The sequence below is a fragment of the Ambystoma mexicanum genome, chromosome 4q (assembly GCF_040938575.1).
Source record: "Ambystoma mexicanum isolate Mex_15411 chromosome 4q, UKY_AmexF1_1, whole genome shotgun sequence".
Classification (NCBI taxonomy): Eukaryota; Metazoa; Chordata; class Amphibia; order Caudata; family Ambystomatidae; genus Ambystoma; species Ambystoma mexicanum.
In genome coordinates, this window is record NC_090928.1 from 250115130 (window position 1) to 250132952 (window position 17823).

The window sequence follows — 17823 nt, forward strand, 5'->3', positions numbered from 1 at the left end:
AGATTTTGATGCTGCAGCTCACATTTACCCCTCTAGAGATAAGTCTGGTTGCTCACAATATCAACTTGTGTAGGACAGACCTTTACCAATAGGTGGGTTATCTAATACCAAGAGGACAAGACTCGTGTAGTCTCCTGCAGGGTTACTGCATACAATCTCGCCCAACACAGCCTCCCTCCGTCTTGAGCCCAAACTCCTTACGACATTCCTCTTCTCTTCCTTCTCCCTCCCTCTACCCTGCTAACCTCGCTACGTCCTTTTCCGCACAGCCTGCTGACTGGCCGCCAGGTGTACCTCAGTCTCGTATGTCCCTGGCACCCTTGCAAGTCCTCTCGCACTTGCCTCTGGGCCTTACACTTGCCTCCTCGTTACTGCACTTGGTCAATGACCCATGAGAGTGGCATCTCTCAGCACTTAACCCAGCTTCTTACTGGCTGGGTGCACTTGGACTCCTCCCTACCCCCACCTGCACTTGTCCGCCTCCCCTCTCCTGTACCGTCTTGCACTTGTACAATCTGAACGTACCATCCCTGAAGATTAGTCTGTCTTCCCTTGTTCCCATCCCCCTCCTTCCATGGCGGCGCCTCAATGCACTTTGAAAAACTGCAGAAACGTTGTCTGATCCATTTGCTGTCTTCTACACTGTTCATTGTATTATATGCACTTACTCTGCCTGTGCAGATTTGTAGCGTTCAAAAATCCAAGGTCTCTGAATGACTGTGTAAAAAAAAAAAAAAGGTCCCCTTGTTCCCGTCCCTCCTTGAGCGCTTTGAAACAGTTGCTTTGTGTATAGGCGCTTTACAACTAAACATTACCATACCACCTGGCGGCCAACTGGGACCAGCAAACAGGGTTACAGTTGGACAAAATCCCTATTCGCCCCCTAGTCCCCGGGTCCCTCCTTCCGGATCTTCACTGGTGGCTGTTGGACTTCATTGTGGCAGTGGGAGCTCCTTCACCCTGCCAGAACCCACTCTGGTGGTGACAACTGACTCCTTTCTCGTAGGGTGGGGGGGTACTCTGGCGGGCTACTGGCACATGGTCCAGGGCGGACGGCTTCCTGCATATCCATCTTCTCAAACTCAGGGTGTTGGGCCTTGCGCTCTGGGCATTTCTATTGCTCGTCAGGGGCAAGGCAGTTCTGGTCATGACAGATGATTCCACAATGTTCTACTTGAACAAGCAGGGTGCCCCCCCCACCCTCTCCTGTGTATGGAGGTCTCAATTTGGGAATGATCCCTGTCGGAGGGGACATGGATCTCCTCAGTCCATCTCCTGTGGGATGGCAATGCAAAAGCGGACCAGCGCAGCCATCTGGGGTTCAGCTAAGCCGCCTGGGGTTCAACACACATGAATGGAAGTTACACATCATCTGATTGTTGCCCCGGTTCCAGAAATGCATGGTGGGTTTCTGGATCAGGACTAATTTGTTTCTCCTTTGAATTTCAAGTGCCCTCGGTTTGCTGCTTGAGCTGGACGGTGTCAGGGGTCTCTGGGGGGAGGGCAACGGGACAACACGTTCCAGCTCAGCTTGCATGGGTGCAGGGGGCCTTTTGCCCCGGCAGAGCCTCTGCATATTAAAAGCCCTGGTGGGCTGCTGCCTCATCCTGATCATCACCACCCCCTGCCATCAAGGGCTTGGTTCTAGGATCTGCTGCAGTTGTGCTCCCTGTGGCCTATCCATCTTCCGATACCCAGCAGGGGCTTCCTGACATGCAGGGCAGTGCAGTGGAGCTTCTGGACCCAGCAAAGGCTGGCTCTCGCGGTCTGTTTCCTGACCAGTTGAGACTGCACCATTCCCAATTCTCAGACGACAACTGAGACATTGTACAGGTAGCCGTCTTTGCGCTCTCTGTACAAGAGAAAGTGCACCAAGTCCTGCCACTGGGCTCCCGACAAGGGGCTGGACCCCATTACTTGCTCCCTGCACGACGTGCTGGCTTTTTCTGCACATCTAGCTTATTCAGGCTGATAACCTGCCACACCTATTTGGCGGCCTCTGTTCCACAAGGTAATCTTGCACACTAATCCAAACCTCTTGCCCGCAAAGTTCTCTCCGTTTCATTTGAATCGGAAAATCTGCCTGCCGGTGTTCTTGCCAAACCCTGAGGCTGAGGCAGAGAGGGCTTTGCGTTCCCTTCACCTAAAGAGTGCTAAAGTTTGATCTCTCCCGGACAAACCTTTTCAGGAAATCTGAGGCATTGGTCATCACATTTTCATCCAAAGCTTCTATTGCCTGTTTGATTGTCAAGGTCATTTCTGAGACTCATGCGGCCATGGCGGTTCCCGCTGGGATCCATGCCCATTCGTTGAGAGCAAAGGCCATGGTGTTTGCCTTTCAGAGACCTGCTTCTTGGGAAGTCGTCAGCAGGGCTGTTAAGTGGGCCACTCGGTCTGCGTTCTGTAAGCACTATTACCTGGATACCAGCTCCAGGCGGGATGCAAGTGTTCGGTCAGGCGGTTCAGAAGAACCTTTTTTCTGCTTATTAGTTATGAGGCAGGTTGTCACAGCTCCACCCAAGGTCTTGTCCGGTGAAATCACCCACAAGGATGGAGGAAAGGGGATGGGACGTATGAGCAATTAGTTGCTCACTGTAGTGACTAGAGTGCTCGTAGTCCTTAGTCCTTAGTCCTTAGTCCCCTTTCCTCCATACGTCCCACCCACCTTCCCCACTTTTAGGGAGAATTCTCAGAAATGTGCCAATTCCCTCTACCTTAGAGACCCCAGCAGCTTTGCTGGATTTTGAGGACTTGATTTTTTTAACCTGGAGAGAGCAAGACCCTTTTCCCCACTCATGTATTTTTATTTGATTTTGTACTATTTCTTTTGGTTGTGGAGTCTGACAAACTCCATAGGCATAATCTTTTACATTGTGGCACACAGCACCTTTAGTGCAGTGACACAGGGAAGTCTCTTAGATTTCCCCAAGGTTTAAATACCTTCTCTGGGATAAACTACTGTTTCCCAGAGCGGTAAAGTCAAATTGACTTTGCTTACATTTGTAACTTTCGATACCCTGCACACACTATCTTACAATAGGGTGCTGGAGGGGTTACCTAGTATCCCCTTTTGTCTAACTTCTCAAGTAACATTTTTAGGTTACCCTCTCCTCACTGAATGGCTGGTGGCAGTGGTTTCGTGTTTTTACTACCGTGGTGTTCATTTACCGCGGGCTGCGTTCGCAGCTGCAGTAAAGCACCCAAGAGTGCCATTTTTATTAAAAGGGCCCCAGTCTTCTTTTTTCTCCATTTCTTTATGGAAAGGTCCTTCTTGAGATTTACTATGTGCGCCAAACCAGGTTTGGTCCCTTTGTTTGTTTTGCCTTTGGCGGGATTCACGAGCAAAGCCTGCTTATGGCTCCATGGTGTCTGGGGCAGGCAGGAAGTGAGGGGGGTGCCAGAAACTCCCTGTGCTTCTTCTCCTAGGAGACTCAAATGCACTCTGTGATGATTGGCTGGCTGACTGTCCGGCAAGGACAGCCACCCTGTGGGTGAGGGGCAGCTAGGCTGGAATGAAAGGGAGAAACTGTATAACAGGTGAGTCTTTTGGCTTGGAAGGCAGAGTCGACCACTGAACGAAGGAACCGAAGAAGAACTTGAAGAGGACGTCTGCTGCAACTCCTGGACCGTTGGTTTGCCCGGTGAAGCCCTGCTGCAGTGCCGAAAAGTCAAGTTTGCATCGACAGAGAAGCCCCTGCAAAGACGACTTCTCCCCTTGAGTTGGTGGGACCAATCCACTCCAAAGTAAGCCACCTGGACATCCATCTCTGAGCAGGTTGAATTCACACAGAGTTGCTGCAGGAAACCGTAGAGCCAGGGAGGGGAACACCAGTTTGTGTGCGTTGCTATTAAGTTGGCCAAGAGCTCCAGAGTGCGGGACTCCAGAAGCAAGGAAAGGCCTCCTCAACAGCCAAGTACTGCGGTGTTGCTATTTGCGGTAGACGCAAGGAGCTGAAACCCTGAACAGCCACTGAAAGTGAAGTTTGCCAGTTGCAAGTTGTGACCGTCCCAGTGCAGTGCAGGAGTCTCCCGACATCCTCCCTCTTGTCCCCACGACTGAGGCCCAGGAACAGCGAGAGCTGCACTGGAACTGGAATCATCTGCTGCATCTTTTCTTCATTTTAAAGGTACTGTACAAAGTCTTAAGAAATTACCTATTGCTGTAGAGTTGCTTGGATCTTCTACTACTCACAGGTCTAACAGCTTGTGGCCCTACATTGATTCATTGTTTTCTTCAAAGACTTCTGAAACATTGTGCAAACACTTTTCTATTCCCCATCAAAAAAGTGCTTTAGCCCATTAAGACTCTTGCCTATTGACTTTGGCTTAGCCTGGTTCAACTGAATGACTCTTATTGGGGGGGATCTGAAAGTATTTGCCTGCTTAAGAAATATTTGTGGTATCTTGTTTGCTCTAATAATCTTTTCCTTTTTTCTTGCTCTTAACGAATTCTGAATGGCAACAGTAATACATTTATGTCAACAGCACCCTAGCAATTGAAGTCACCTGTAGGTGTAGGTCTCAGCTGTATGCCATCCCAAATGGGTATTTACTGATTCTGAAGAGATTGTGTAAATTCGAAGTGTATTTGTGTGGGGTTTTACAGTGCTCCCTTCAGAGGAAGGCTTATATAAACTGACTGGTAAATAAATTAATAATAATTTTATCAAGAAACCCTGTGTGTAAGTGTCTGCTTTAGAACTTGTCACTGTGAACCTCTGTGTAACTCCCCTACATCTCACATTGACCCCTTTTGAGATAACCCTGGCTACTCGTCCACAATTCCAACCTGTGTAGTACAGACTTGCACTAAAGGTTGGGTTACTACTGCCAGGAGGTAAGGGTTTTTGTAGTGCACCCTAAGGGGGCGAAACAATAAAGGGCAATGAAAACCTTCTTTTTTGTTAATGGGGGGGCTTGACTCAAGAAGGCGACTATTACATGAGAGAGAACAGAAAAGAGTCAACAGCTACCCCTTGTCAACCGTGTACGGGAAGGTAGGCTCAAGAGAATGCAGGTAGCTAGTTTTTACAAATACTTAGCTATTTCAGGTCATAAATTGTAGAGGGGTAATATGATAAATCAGTTTCTGATGTTTGTTAATCTGCTTAGAATCACATGCTGTGCATAGGTCCGACATCCAGTGGTCACTGCGGAGTATTGCATTTTGTTTTTCGTAGTCGAAAAGGGGACGTCGACAAGGCGTGTCTGTAACACTATCCCTATAGTGACGTGCGTTGTACCCACAATCCCTCACACGTCGAGGTCCCTCAGATTGTTTTTTTCCGCCCAGCTTCTGGTCGCCTTTCGCAGAGCTCCTAGAAAAACATTGCTAATACTTACCACGGACCTCGGTCCTTAATTATACTTATTATATTGTTAACGATCCCTCCCCTCGACGTTAGCTGTGAAGCTGTTTCTCCGCCGAACAAGTTCTCGGCGGAGGGGAAGAGGCGGAGGAGATCCTTCGGCGCTGCCGAACACGTGGCTTGGCCTCGATGGCCAACATACAGTAGGGAGAGTGGGGGTTCCAACTTTTATCTTCTCTTTGAGAATGTCTTTCTTTCTCCCCTATCTTTCCCTTGGGGTTGTTATCACCAGCTATTATTGCCTCAGCTATGGAGAGGACACCTTTTAAGTTTTGCCCACGCTGTAGGGGCAAATACACTTGGAAGGATAAACACAAGCTCTGTAATCGTTGCTTGCCCCTCCATCATAAAGAGGACAGCTGCGCGGCCTGCAAGCTCTTGAAACCAAGAACTCTCAAAGAACGAAAGGTTAAGAGGTGGGCGGACTACGCTATGTCGAAGTCAGTTTCCTCACCCGCCGCCGCTGTTACAGAAAGTGATGAGGAGGGTGATAACTCGACGTCCGTCACGGAAGTCATGAACCCCCAGAAGGAGCGCTTGCGCTCCTCGACGTCCGGCCCCGACGGGCTCGGCTCACGCCCTGCTTATGGGGATGAACACCCCGGCGACAAGGACGCACATAGACCCCATAAAACTAAACACACAACCCACGGCTCTTCTTCGTCGAGGACGAAGGAGCCATCAGCGCCGAAGGGGACGCAGGGTACTCCGGCGTCTACCTCAGACCGTAAAGGTCTCAAGCCCCACCCGCAAACGCAGCCACGACCAGCGATTGGGCTTTCATCAAACATGGGCGCTACCTCAAAATCATCCGACGTAACGCTCCATAGAGCGGCCGTCGAGGAACAACACGCAACGCAGGCAACGTCAACACCAGAGCCCTCGACTGACAAACTCGTTGTCGAGAGCCTAGCGAGAATTGTCTCCGAAGACAAACGTACGTGGACGACGAAACAAACGTCGAATACCGCGCCGAAAAAGCACAAAAGTAGCCAGGAACAGCCCCTTTCATCTAAGGGCACTTCTGAACTACCGGAAGGCTTTTCAGAGGGAGATGGAAACCTCTCCTCGACGTTGTGGGAGCGTTCTAAGCGTTTTGAAGGTGAAAACACTGATTTCCCCCCTTTAGACTATTCAGAGGTACCCCATGAGACCCTTGAAAGACTCCATTCTTGTATGGAGAAAATGGAAAGGTTTCTGGGAAGCCAAGACCCACCCACTCACAAAAGACAAAGAGAATGGACCCAGGATGACCCTAGAGTCAAGATTCCTAGGCTGTTTCCCCCCTTCCACAGATGTATATGAGCTCACTGAAGAGGAGCAATACCTACAGGAAGATGAGGAGTGTTTGGGTGGAGAGGAAGAACATGAGGAAGAGGGGTTTGAAGATCTTTACACTACTGCAGGAGCTTTTGAAGAAGATACAGCTACCTCGCAGCCCTGGCAATCCCCGTCAGTGCAGCCTTGGCAATCCCCATCAGTGCACTCAGACCCTGATGCCTTTCACCCTTCTCCTCTCAAGGATTCACATATTGGGAACTCCTCTCCCATAGATGACCAACCTTCACTCAATGCACTATTGCGCAAGGCAGCAGCGCATTTTGAGATAGACACAGGGGAAACTCTTCCTGACATAGACTTTGTAGAAAAAGTTATTAAAGAAAAAGCCCCTGTTAGCCAGTCTATTCCGCTCCTGGCTTCTATTAAGAGAAGAATATCTCCTTCCCTTTCCAATCCAGCCTTAGTAAGAGGGGTCAACCCTAGAATAGAAAAGCTCTTCAGCCCTTCATCCTCTGACCCTTTGTACATCAGAGGACATTCTATTCCGGACTCCCTTGTAGTTACTAATACAAGAAAAAGAGCGGGGGTACCACTATCCACTAGTGAAGCACCACCTGACAAGGAGGGCAAGAAGCTCTACGCACTTGGGAAAAGAATCACGACCTCCGCCGCCTTCTCAACTGGGATTGCAAATAACAATTCCCTACTAGCTAGCTACGCAGATGCACAGTGGAGCAAGCTGCGCAGCGAAGCGGAGGACGCACCTGAACCCCTGCGTTCACGCCTGTTAGCTGTAATATCAGAGGGAACGCTTGTAAACCAGGGCATCGTGAAGAACTCCCTAGATGCCGCCGAGACGGCTGGCCGCTCCCTGGTTCAGGGAATACTTCTCAAACGCCATGTCTGGCTACGCAATTCAGGGTTTAAGCCAGAAACCCAAGCCTCCCTCATAAATAAGCCCATAGAACAAACACATCTGTTTGGGAAAGCAGTTGATGAGGCCCTAGAACATGCGAAGAAAGAGTTTGATACCATCAAGACTCTTGACCAAATTTCTAGGCCCCCTAACAGACGCGGCTATGGCAATAGAGCTCCTTTCGTGGCCAACGCCAGCAGCAGAACCAACAACAATTTTACTCTGCTACCAACTGGCCCTCTAACCAGGGTAACACCCAGTTCAGTCAAAGAGGCCAACGGCGTGGCAGAGGAAGAGGTCGCGGCTCCAGCCCCAGAGGTTCCACGCCCAATACCAACAAAAGACCCGAAGATTCGGGTCCCCTCCCATGCATCACCGGCCGGGGGCCGGTTAACATCGTTCCTATCGGCATGGGAGGGAATATCGTCAGACCGCTGGGTATTATCCACCATAGCCCGCGGATACTGCATAGAATTCAACGGTTCCCCGAAGTACAGACCCCCACGGAACCAACGCATAACACCGGAACAGCTCACCATTCTTCTTCAAGAAGTAGAAGAACTACTGAAAAAAGAAGCTATAGAAGCTGTCCCCCTATCTCAGGTAACAGAAGGTATTTATTCAGTGTACTTCCTTGTACCCAAAAAGGACCTAACCATGCGCCCTGTATTAGATCTGCGCCCAGCGAACAACTTTGTCAAACCCCAAAAGTTTCGTATGGTGACCTTGCAGGTAGTAATCCCACTGTTATCACAAGGGGATTACATGACAGTGCTAGACATGAAAGATGCATACTTTCATATTTTAATGTTGCCAGCACACAGGAAATACCTCAGGTTCAAGATAGGGAACAAACACTACCAATTCAGAGTACTACCCTTCGGGATAGCTTCTGCACCAAGGGTATTCACAAAAGTACTGGCAGTAGCAGCGGCCCACCTGCGCAGGCTATCCATCCCAGTATACCCTTACCTCGACGACTGGCTCATAACCGGGGATTCTTACGAGACATGCTTCTCCAATACCCAAAAGACCGTAGACCTTTTGTACCAACTGGGCTTCTCCATCAACGAAAAGAAGTCCAGCTTAGACCCCAGCCAAGTCAAACAATTTTTAGGGGCTCTAATTCAAACAAAGGCTGGCCTCGTCTTCCCCTCCGAGAGGGTCCAAAACATGCTGTTTCAGATCCCCCATTATGTAGCAGGTCGAGAGGTGACGGTACGCAAGGCTATGCGATTGCTAGGGATGATGGCGTCATGTATTTATTTGGTACCTCACACGCGCCTGTGCATGCGCCCAATGCAGGAGTTGCTCAACAGCCAGTGGTGTCAGGCCAGCGGACAATGGGACGATCTAGTGGTGGTCTCGCAGGCCTTAGTTCTCTCGCTGCGGTGGTGGACAAAAGAAAACCTGTTGTTAGGGAAGACTTTTGCCACACCCGCAGTGGAAGCCACTCTAACCACAGACGCGTCCCTCACAGGATGAGGGGGCTCACCTATCCCATCAGACTGCTCACGGAGCGTGGACTCCGAGCTTAGCATCCAAGCATATAAACCTGCTGGAACTTCTAGCGGTGTTCAAAGCACTAAAAGCCTTTCAGGAACACCTACAAGGAAAGACAGTGATGGTCCTCACAGACAGCACCACAGCCATGTACTACCTCAACAAGCAAGGGGGCACTCACTCTCCAGGACTGTCCAAGCTGTCCCAGAATATATGGAAGTGGGCTCTCAAACACAACATGTTCCTACTATCACAACATGTACCAGGGGAACTCAATCTGCTAGCAGACAAGCTCAGCAGAGACTTCCCCCTGCCCGAAGAGTACGAATGGCAATTGCACAAAGACATCGTCTTAGACGTCTTCACGCAGTGGGGATTCCCGGAAATAGACCTGTTTGCAACTATAGAAAACTCACAATGCCAAAGTTACGCCTCCAGGTACCCCCAGAACCAGTCCAAGGGGAACGGTCTGTCGATTCAATGGTCGGGGAAATTTGTTTACGCCTTTCCCCCGACTCCCCTTCTCAACAAAGTGGTGCACAAGATGCACCAGGAGCAGGTTACCATGATACTAGTGGCCCCAATGTGGGCCCGGCAGCCATGGTTCGCTCACTTGATGGAGATGTCCCTATCTCCCCCAGTGAAACTTCCCTGCCCGTACAACATGCTGTCACAGGACAAGGGCAAGACACTGCACCCTTGCCCTCAGACCATGAACTTAGCAGCCTGGCTCCTGAGATCGTAGAATTTGGACATTTACAACTCCCGCAGAGATGCATGGACATCCTCAGGGAATCCAGAAAACCGAATACTCGCCACTGCTATTCTAGCAAGTGGAAAAGATTTGTCATCTGGTGTAGAATTAAGAGCATCAACCCAGTTGACTGCTCTCCCACTAACATTGTCCTATACTTGACCCATTTACTGGATTCAGGTCTAGTGTTCAATTCCATTAAGGTCCACCTAGCGGCACTTTCTGCATACACCACTTCCCAACTTAAAGTGTCGTGGTGGAAGATACCAGTTATCAAGGCCTTCATGGAGGGGGTAAAGAGAATACATCCTCCAATAGCTAACCCAGCTCCCGGATGGGACCTAAATGTGGTACTTTCAAGACTCATGGGCCCTCCTTTCGAACCCATGCACAAGGCAACTCTTAAAGACCTCACTCTTAAGACTGCTTTCCTAATAGCTGTCACCTCCATTAGGAGAGTAAGTGAACTACAGGCTCTTTCTGTACTAGACCCCTTCGTAACAGTTCACAAAGATAAAGTGGTTCTACGCACACACCCAAGGTTTGCACCAAAATTCATATCGAAATTTCATGTAAACCAGTCAATAGAACTACCTTCGTTCTTTCAAAACCCTTCCAACTTGGGAGAAAAAAAGTCTGCATACACTGGATGTACGCAGAGCTGTCATGTTCTACATGGAAAGAACCAGACCACTGAGAAAGACTAATCAGTTCTTTGTCCCGGTGGCAGCAGGAAGAGAAGGAGATGCAGTTTCAAAGGCCACTATATCTAGATGGATTGTTCAATGCATCACTCTGTTACACTCTTGCTAAGAGAGAACTATCCTTCAAGCCAAGAGCACATTCCACTCGAGGCACTGGGGCTTCCATAGCATTCATTGCAAATGTTCCCCTTGAGTCCATCTGCAAAGCGGCTACCTGGAGTTCTGTGCACACCTTTACAAAACACTACTGTCTAGATACACACTCTAGATCTGACTCCCAGGTGGGACAGGCAGTATTAAGACATCTTTTCTCTACTGTTCCTTCTCATAACCCACCGCCAACTCCGGGTACTGCTCGCTAGTCTATGCACAGCATGTGATTCTAAGCAGATTAACAAACATCAGAAGACAATGCATTACTTACCGTAAAAGCATTTCTGATGGTTGTATCTGCTTAGATTCACATGCGCCCACCCTTCCTCCCCGCTCGGATGGAAGGAACATAGACATCCTTTTCTATATATTTCTCTCTTTTCTGTACTCACTCACGTCTAGAAGGCTCCCTCAGGGCAGAAAAATACAAACAGAGGGACCTCGACGCGTGAGGGATTGTGGGTACAACGCACGTCACTATAGGGATAGTGTTACAGACACGCCTTGTCGACGTCCCCTTTTCGACTACGAAAAACAAAATGCAATACTCCGCAGTGACCACTGGATGTCGGACCTATGCACAGCATGTGAATCTAAGCAGATACAACCATCAGAAATGCTTTTACGGGAAGTAATGCATTGTCTTATTCATAAATTCACACAAACATCTAAAATCAGTAGGTTCACAAAAAAGACAGTGAATGAACCTTTAAAAACACACATTTTAGGCCCTATTGGGCGTACACACGAGTTGCAAATTGTTTCATACACTACAGTTGAGTGAGTTGGGGTTAGTAACAAAAATATATGGTGTAAATTAAAGTACAACTTTTGTATCGATATTTAGTTAAATTTGTCGACACATAGTTATGTTTCTGGTTCGGGATAGAGTCATCCTTCACTGTGATATAACTTGTCGCAGATGAAGGGTCCGAACTGTCATCAGGACGTGCTTGGCCGCCTAGTGGGACAGAAGGGGGCAGTTTTGGAAAGATTGACCTTCTACAGAGGTATTTTTGTTTAAGAAAAGACTGCATACTGAGTGCCTACCTTAATAGTATCAGCGACTGAACATTGCGTTGTTTAGATGGCTGCGTTTATTACTGGCAGTGGATCCATAGTAAAAATCTACAGAAAACAAGGTGTAGCGAGTTACCTCAATGTTATGCTAGTCATAAAGAAATCCTTGATTTAAAACATATTTCCGGGGCATACCTGTTTTTGTAGATATGCTGCTTCTGGTGTAGTCGCAGAAGTAGGTGTGGGTATGGTGCTGAGGGACCCAGGACTTAGTTCATCAGGATTGATGGTTTGTTCAAAAACCTCGCTAAATGAGGAAAATGGAGGAAGGCTAATCAGACATAGCCAGGATATTGACCATGAAAAAGCGTGATGATTTGACTGTGAAACGATGGGGTTAAAAAAGCCTGGTGCCGCTTAAGAAACCATCTTAAGCCGGTCTTAAAAAGAAAATACTATACTAAAAATACGTGCATCTGTATTCCGGGTGGAAAAAAGATTTTATAACGTTTGCCGGTATATTCAGAGCGTGAATGCGGAACTAAATGAATAATCGTGCTGGGAGAGGTGAGACCGTTGGCAAATTACATGACTAAAGGGGACCGTGATCAGTGTTCACAAGCCGAGCTGGACAGCTTACCTGCCAAATGTGAAACCGGAACAGTAGTGGGTTCGGGCTGAGAGCTGTGGATGCTCTTGGATCAGGCTGGGGAAATGCTGTTTCTTTATTTGGTGCGCACGCGTAGTGTGGCCTGTTGGAGACATTAACTAGAATGGAGAGCCGCGCATGCGTGACCCGTTGCTGACGAGTCACTGAGTGTAGGCAGACGTGTGCGGGCACCTAATTGGCTAACAGGTGTCTAGATTGAGTGCGGAAATAGACCTGAAATAGCTAAGTATTTGTAAAAACTAGCTACCTGCATTCTCTTGAACCTACCTTCCCGTACACGGTTTACAAGGGGTAGCTGTTGACTCTTTTCTGTTCTCTCATGTGCACCCTAAGGGTACTGCATACAATCTTGCCTAACACCCACTTATATGCCAGGGGCTAATATATTAAGCATAGCCAGGTATTAAAGCATCCAATGTGTTTATAAAGGTGACTGGGATGAGGAGCCAGAGGGCGGGTGTCTCGGTGCGGGGGGGGGGGGAAGCAGGGAACACCCCAGCGCGCTATACTAAATTTAAAGGGGAAGCTTGCTTTTTCGCAGCCAAAGGTTCTGGTACCGTCCCCATGTTGGGGGAGGAAGTCCACAAGAATGCAGGAAAGAGGAATAAGGACTACGAGTACTGTAGTCACTACAGTGTGTAACTTTAATTACATGTTTGCCCAGGTCAAACCCGTGTGAGCTTACAGGGAGACTTCTTAGAAGCTCCTCACCCTTTTCCCAGCAAAGACTGTTACTTGCTCGCTACTGAGACTGCCTCTGGAACCTTTAAACTTTCTACAGCTGTGCCTTACCTGATTTGCCCTCCAAACTCACTCTGAAACACAACTGGTTAGGGGTACACTTCTAAAGTATTAGCCCTCTGTGAAAGTATTGTCAAGTATTTACTTAACTTGAGTTGGTTGGGTTCCATTTATCTTCCCTGAAACAGTTATTACAAATGTATTTTACTTACCTGTTGGATTGTAATGGTTTACTTACTGTGAATGAAGCATTGTTTTTTCTAAAGTTTTGTGTGTTCTTGTACTTAACTTTTTTAACTTTACCTTAGTCTATAAAATAAACCATAATTCTTTTATATAACGTGTGTCAGTTCTAAAGCCTTGTTCTCCCTGCTAAGGTAAGCCTGGCTGCTCAGACATTTCTACCAAGATACTGGTGTGGTTCTGGCCGATGTGTCCCAAGTGTGCGTCTTGTAAAGCCCTACCTTTGTTGGAATTTTTGCTAACTCCCTAACACCTATCCAATGGTCCTCTTTATGCCTGAGAACTGGTGGCCATCTTTATCTGCTAGATGCCTGGATCTCCTGCCTGGAGGCTGTAGTCTGCCTGAAACCTGTTCTGACTGGGATAGTGTTACATTTACAATTTCTGATATTACCAAATAATACTCCTCTGGCCTACAGGAACAGTTGTTTGGAAATCTTCAATTAGTTGTGGAGCTCCTCTTTACCAACCCTTTATTCCTTTTCTAAATGTTTGGTGTACACAGGTCTACAAAACATACCAAGCTGCCAAAGTAGTGCTCAAGGGAATTGTTGTGCAGCGTTGAGTCTGTGCTTTTCATGGATTACTACCTCTTGCAATGGTTAAGGTAGCAAGAACAACTGTCGATGCGTGATTTCCTGGTTGTATTTTCAGTCTGCGTCTGTTAAGACCTTTATTTTTCTTTTAGGAACACAACAGGCTCCACTGTTACCTTCACCAAACCGACAGAAGATGGGATCTCGTGATGCTCCTGAGTTGGTATCTTACCCACTGCCCCAGTCATACATGTATAGACCACATCCTACTGGCTCAGTAGCTATGGTTGGTGGTCTTCTTCCACCAAATATGAACTGTGCCAGGACCTTTAACCTCTTCTGCTTGTATGGAAACATTGAAAAGGTACCTGCATTTTTCTGTAAATACTTTAAGATTTATTGCTTACTTGCTACAGTTTTTCAGTAGCACACATTCAATTTGTGCAATTGCTTTTAAATCCTGATCCGCTTTCCACGCACAGTTTAAAAAATGCGCAGTCTTGACTCAAGTCAGAAGAAGTTTGTAAATTGGCAGTTGTGCACATGGAATGTTGTGTTATCAAGTACTGTGAATACTCTGTCCATCAGGCTGTGAATCCATGTAAATTTCAATATTTTACCATGTGGTCAACATGATGAGTAACCCCTAAGAGCCCTTCTACTGCAACCACAGGCTCCTACTCTCCACCTGGTGCTGAGCAGCTAAGCCCAACTTGCGAAAGGAACCCCAGGGAAAAATACTCTACATTGATCACCTATTTTGCACCCAGGCGTTGGCCCACTAGGAGGTTTGCATGGTTATATTCGCTATGACAGAGTACCCCATTGGGGGCCTCGACTGCCTGTACCCCTCGATAACCCAGTTGAATTTTACTTTCCTCCTTAAACGATGTACATGGACTCAGCTAATCCTGTACAGTAACTGAAGTGTTTGGTACAAAGTCTACATTCTACCTGATGAGATGGCCCCTTCTACTGCTTGCTGGCCTTTCTAACTTTTGGAATTATTTGCCCAGTTAGGCTTAATCCAATGGTTGACTGACTAAGGCTCTGTGTGTGCTTTGCCTTAAGTCCGTATGACTCTAAGGCAGGGGTAACTCGAAGAAAGTACCCCATATGGTCTCAGGCAATGAGGTACTTTTTTACCTCAAAGACCTTAAGGAGGAGGGTGGGGAGTGGGGGTCACATGGCTCTCCACCCTCCCTTTTGTTTGAGGAAGTGGCCTTCTTGGGCTACTGGATGCCTGCCTGCATAACAGGACTGGGGGGGCATGAGGCGGGTGGTGGGAGGGGATGATGATGATGATGATGATGATGATGATGGAGGTGGTTATGGTCGTGGAGTTCAGACTAAGGGTTGAGCTGCCATTGGCTCACCACAGCTCAGTTTAAATGATGGTTGCTTCTCTTGGGGGATCCCCTTGCCTTCTGCAATTCTCTCTTCCCTGGCTCCCAGTGGCTGCAACGATCAACTTCAAGACCCTCTGCATTGTCCGCGAGGATTTCTGGGGCCTGGGACCGCTCTACCTCCAACTTTCTCTTCCAAACCATCTTCCTCCTCGAGCTCTCCGCTCATCCACCTCCAACTGAGGTGCTTCTCCAAGCACAGAGATGGGGGCAGACCTATCTCCTCGGCTGGGGGCCTCCCCCTGGAACTGCCTCCCTCAAACTTGAGCAGAACCACCTCTGGTTCCAGAAGCAACTCAAGACCTTCCTTTTCACTTCTGCTTTCTCTTTCTCTCCCCTGCTGATGCACTTGACTGCTCGTCGCAGTGGTCACCGACGACTCCACGGTCCGGCTTCAAAAAATGTCGGGACTGTGGAAAGAAAATGTCGTTGACGAATCCTCACAAGATCTGTTTATGGTGCCTGGGAATCGAGCACCATTGTTCGGAGTGCGAGGACTGCATGTCCATGACGGCGAAAGCCTTGAAGGAGCATACGGGGAAGCTCGAGAGAGGTAAGGCAGTTAAAACTTCTTCGAAATTTTCATCGGCGGAGTCGAGACATTCGTCTCCTCGCCATCACAAGACATTCTCGTTCTAGGTCTCGAAGCAGTTCCCATCACTCTTCGAGATCTAAGCATTCAAAAAAGAGACGTCGAAGATCCCCTTCCTCGTCTTCCGTTTCCCCAAAAAGGGTCTCCTGCCCCACAAAACATAGCTCTCAGTCTGAGTGGGAAGATTTCAGGAAAAAGATGCTAAGCGTCTTCGAGAAAGTGGCCTCGACCACCATCCTCCCCCACCCCCTCGAAGACTGCTGAGGGTGATACCGTGGGTGAAAGACCCAAAAAATCAAAAAGCCGCGAGTCGCAACACCCAGCGAAAGAAGCCACTCGAGAGCGTCACAAACCCTTGAGTAAAGGCAAAGTTGTGTCTTCACCGTCTTCGAAGATCCCTTCGACACATAGATCGGCGTCATCTACGCCGTTATCGAAGGGTTCTTCGCACAGGTCAGTCGAGTCGACGCAGTCTTCGGCGCCGAAAAAGGATAAACCCACGGCCACCTCACAGCCAGTGGCCATACCCAGAGCCTCGAGCACGAGAATGTCGTCGACAACCTAGAGTAGAATCCCGATACTCTCGAGTTCATCGAGGTCTCTATCACCTTTCTCGACTCCTTTTTCGATGGCTTCAAAGCCTTTAACGTCCGTGTCGACGACGTCGACGTTTTCTCGGCCAAACATGACGAATTTGGCTCCTTCTTCTCTGGAAATTGGAGTGATCAGGTCTTGAAAATGGTATAAATCCCGAGTCTTATCTTCTATTTATGAAGAAGGGGAGGATTCGGACCAGGAAACACCTTTTGAGTTGCAGGGATCTGCAACTGCTGCACCAGAGGAATTTACCTCTGAGGAAGGTAGGTTGAAAGACCTCCATGAATCCCTACAGTAAGCAAGTGGGTTGGACACTTCCCCAGAAGTGGAATTTGCCACACCAGACCCAGGGGAACATGCTGAAACCCCTTATAGAACCTCGATGGCAAGGATAATAGAGTTTATGGGGTGGTCCACACCCTCGCCTGCTTTTCAGCAAGACAACCTCACAGACCTCTTGGTCAAAGGTCCATAGGAGGATCCTGTGGTGCCATTTCATGCAGCATTACAAAGGAGAATATTGGCAAACTGGGAAACACCTGAGGTAATCCCGGCAGTTAAACAATTATCAGTTAAATATAGGGTGTCTTCTGCTGACCCTGAATATTTATCCAAACACCAAACTCCGGAGAGTCTGGTTATTCAGGCAGCTACTTATGCAGGTAGTAAATCTGCTTACCCTACTGTTCCACGGGATAGGGATAAGAGATGTGACTCTATGGCCAAAAAAGTCTTTTCCGCATGTAGCATAGCGTTGAAATCCATCAATGCTACTTGTACGCTCGCAAGGTTCAGCCACACACTTTGGGAGTGTGCTTCATCAGCGGCTGACTGCTTCCCGGAGGGAGAAGAAAGGGAAGCGTTCCTAAACATCATCAAGGATGGTAAAGACGCTATGTGCGAATCCCTTCAAACTGGAATCGATTCTGCTGACCGCTCAGCAGGGCCAGGGCGGCAAGTACAACAACCCAGAGATTTGCTTGGTTGCGAAGTCTGGTTTTGCTCCAGATGTGCAAAGTAAACTCTTGAATATGCCCTTTGACGGCTCTTCTGTGTTTGGTAAGAAGGCGGATGACAGTTTAGAAAAACTACAAACCTCAAAGGCAGCAGCAAAATCCCTAGGAGCTGCAATCCGTCAGACAACATATCTCCCCTCAGGAACCTCTTGGAGAGGTAAGTTCTTTCGCTTCTATTCCGCATTCGGAAAAGGCAGAGGACAGCCGGTTCAAAGGGGTCAGAAAAAATTCACCCGAGGTGGACGGGGTAAAAATACAAAAGCCGCAGCAGCAGGTGCCTCTTTACCCTCTGCATCAGCCGCCTCCAAATCGCTCTGAAGAC

General features: G+C 48.2%; 1 protein-coding gene across 4 annotated transcripts in view; it reads left to right on the forward strand.

Moving 5' to 3' along the window:
* Positions 1 to 17823, forward strand: part of HNRNPLL (heterogeneous nuclear ribonucleoprotein L like) — a 649202-nt gene that overhangs the window by 526248 nt on the left and 105131 nt on the right. For all 4 annotated transcript variants that reach the window (XM_069607810.1, XM_069607812.1, XM_069607811.1 and 1 more), the window contains one exon: positions 14043 to 14254. In XM_069607810.1, coding sequence (XP_069463911.1) covers positions 14043 to 14254 — 212 coding nt within the window. The remainder of the gene's footprint in view (positions 1 to 14042; positions 14255 to 17823) is intronic.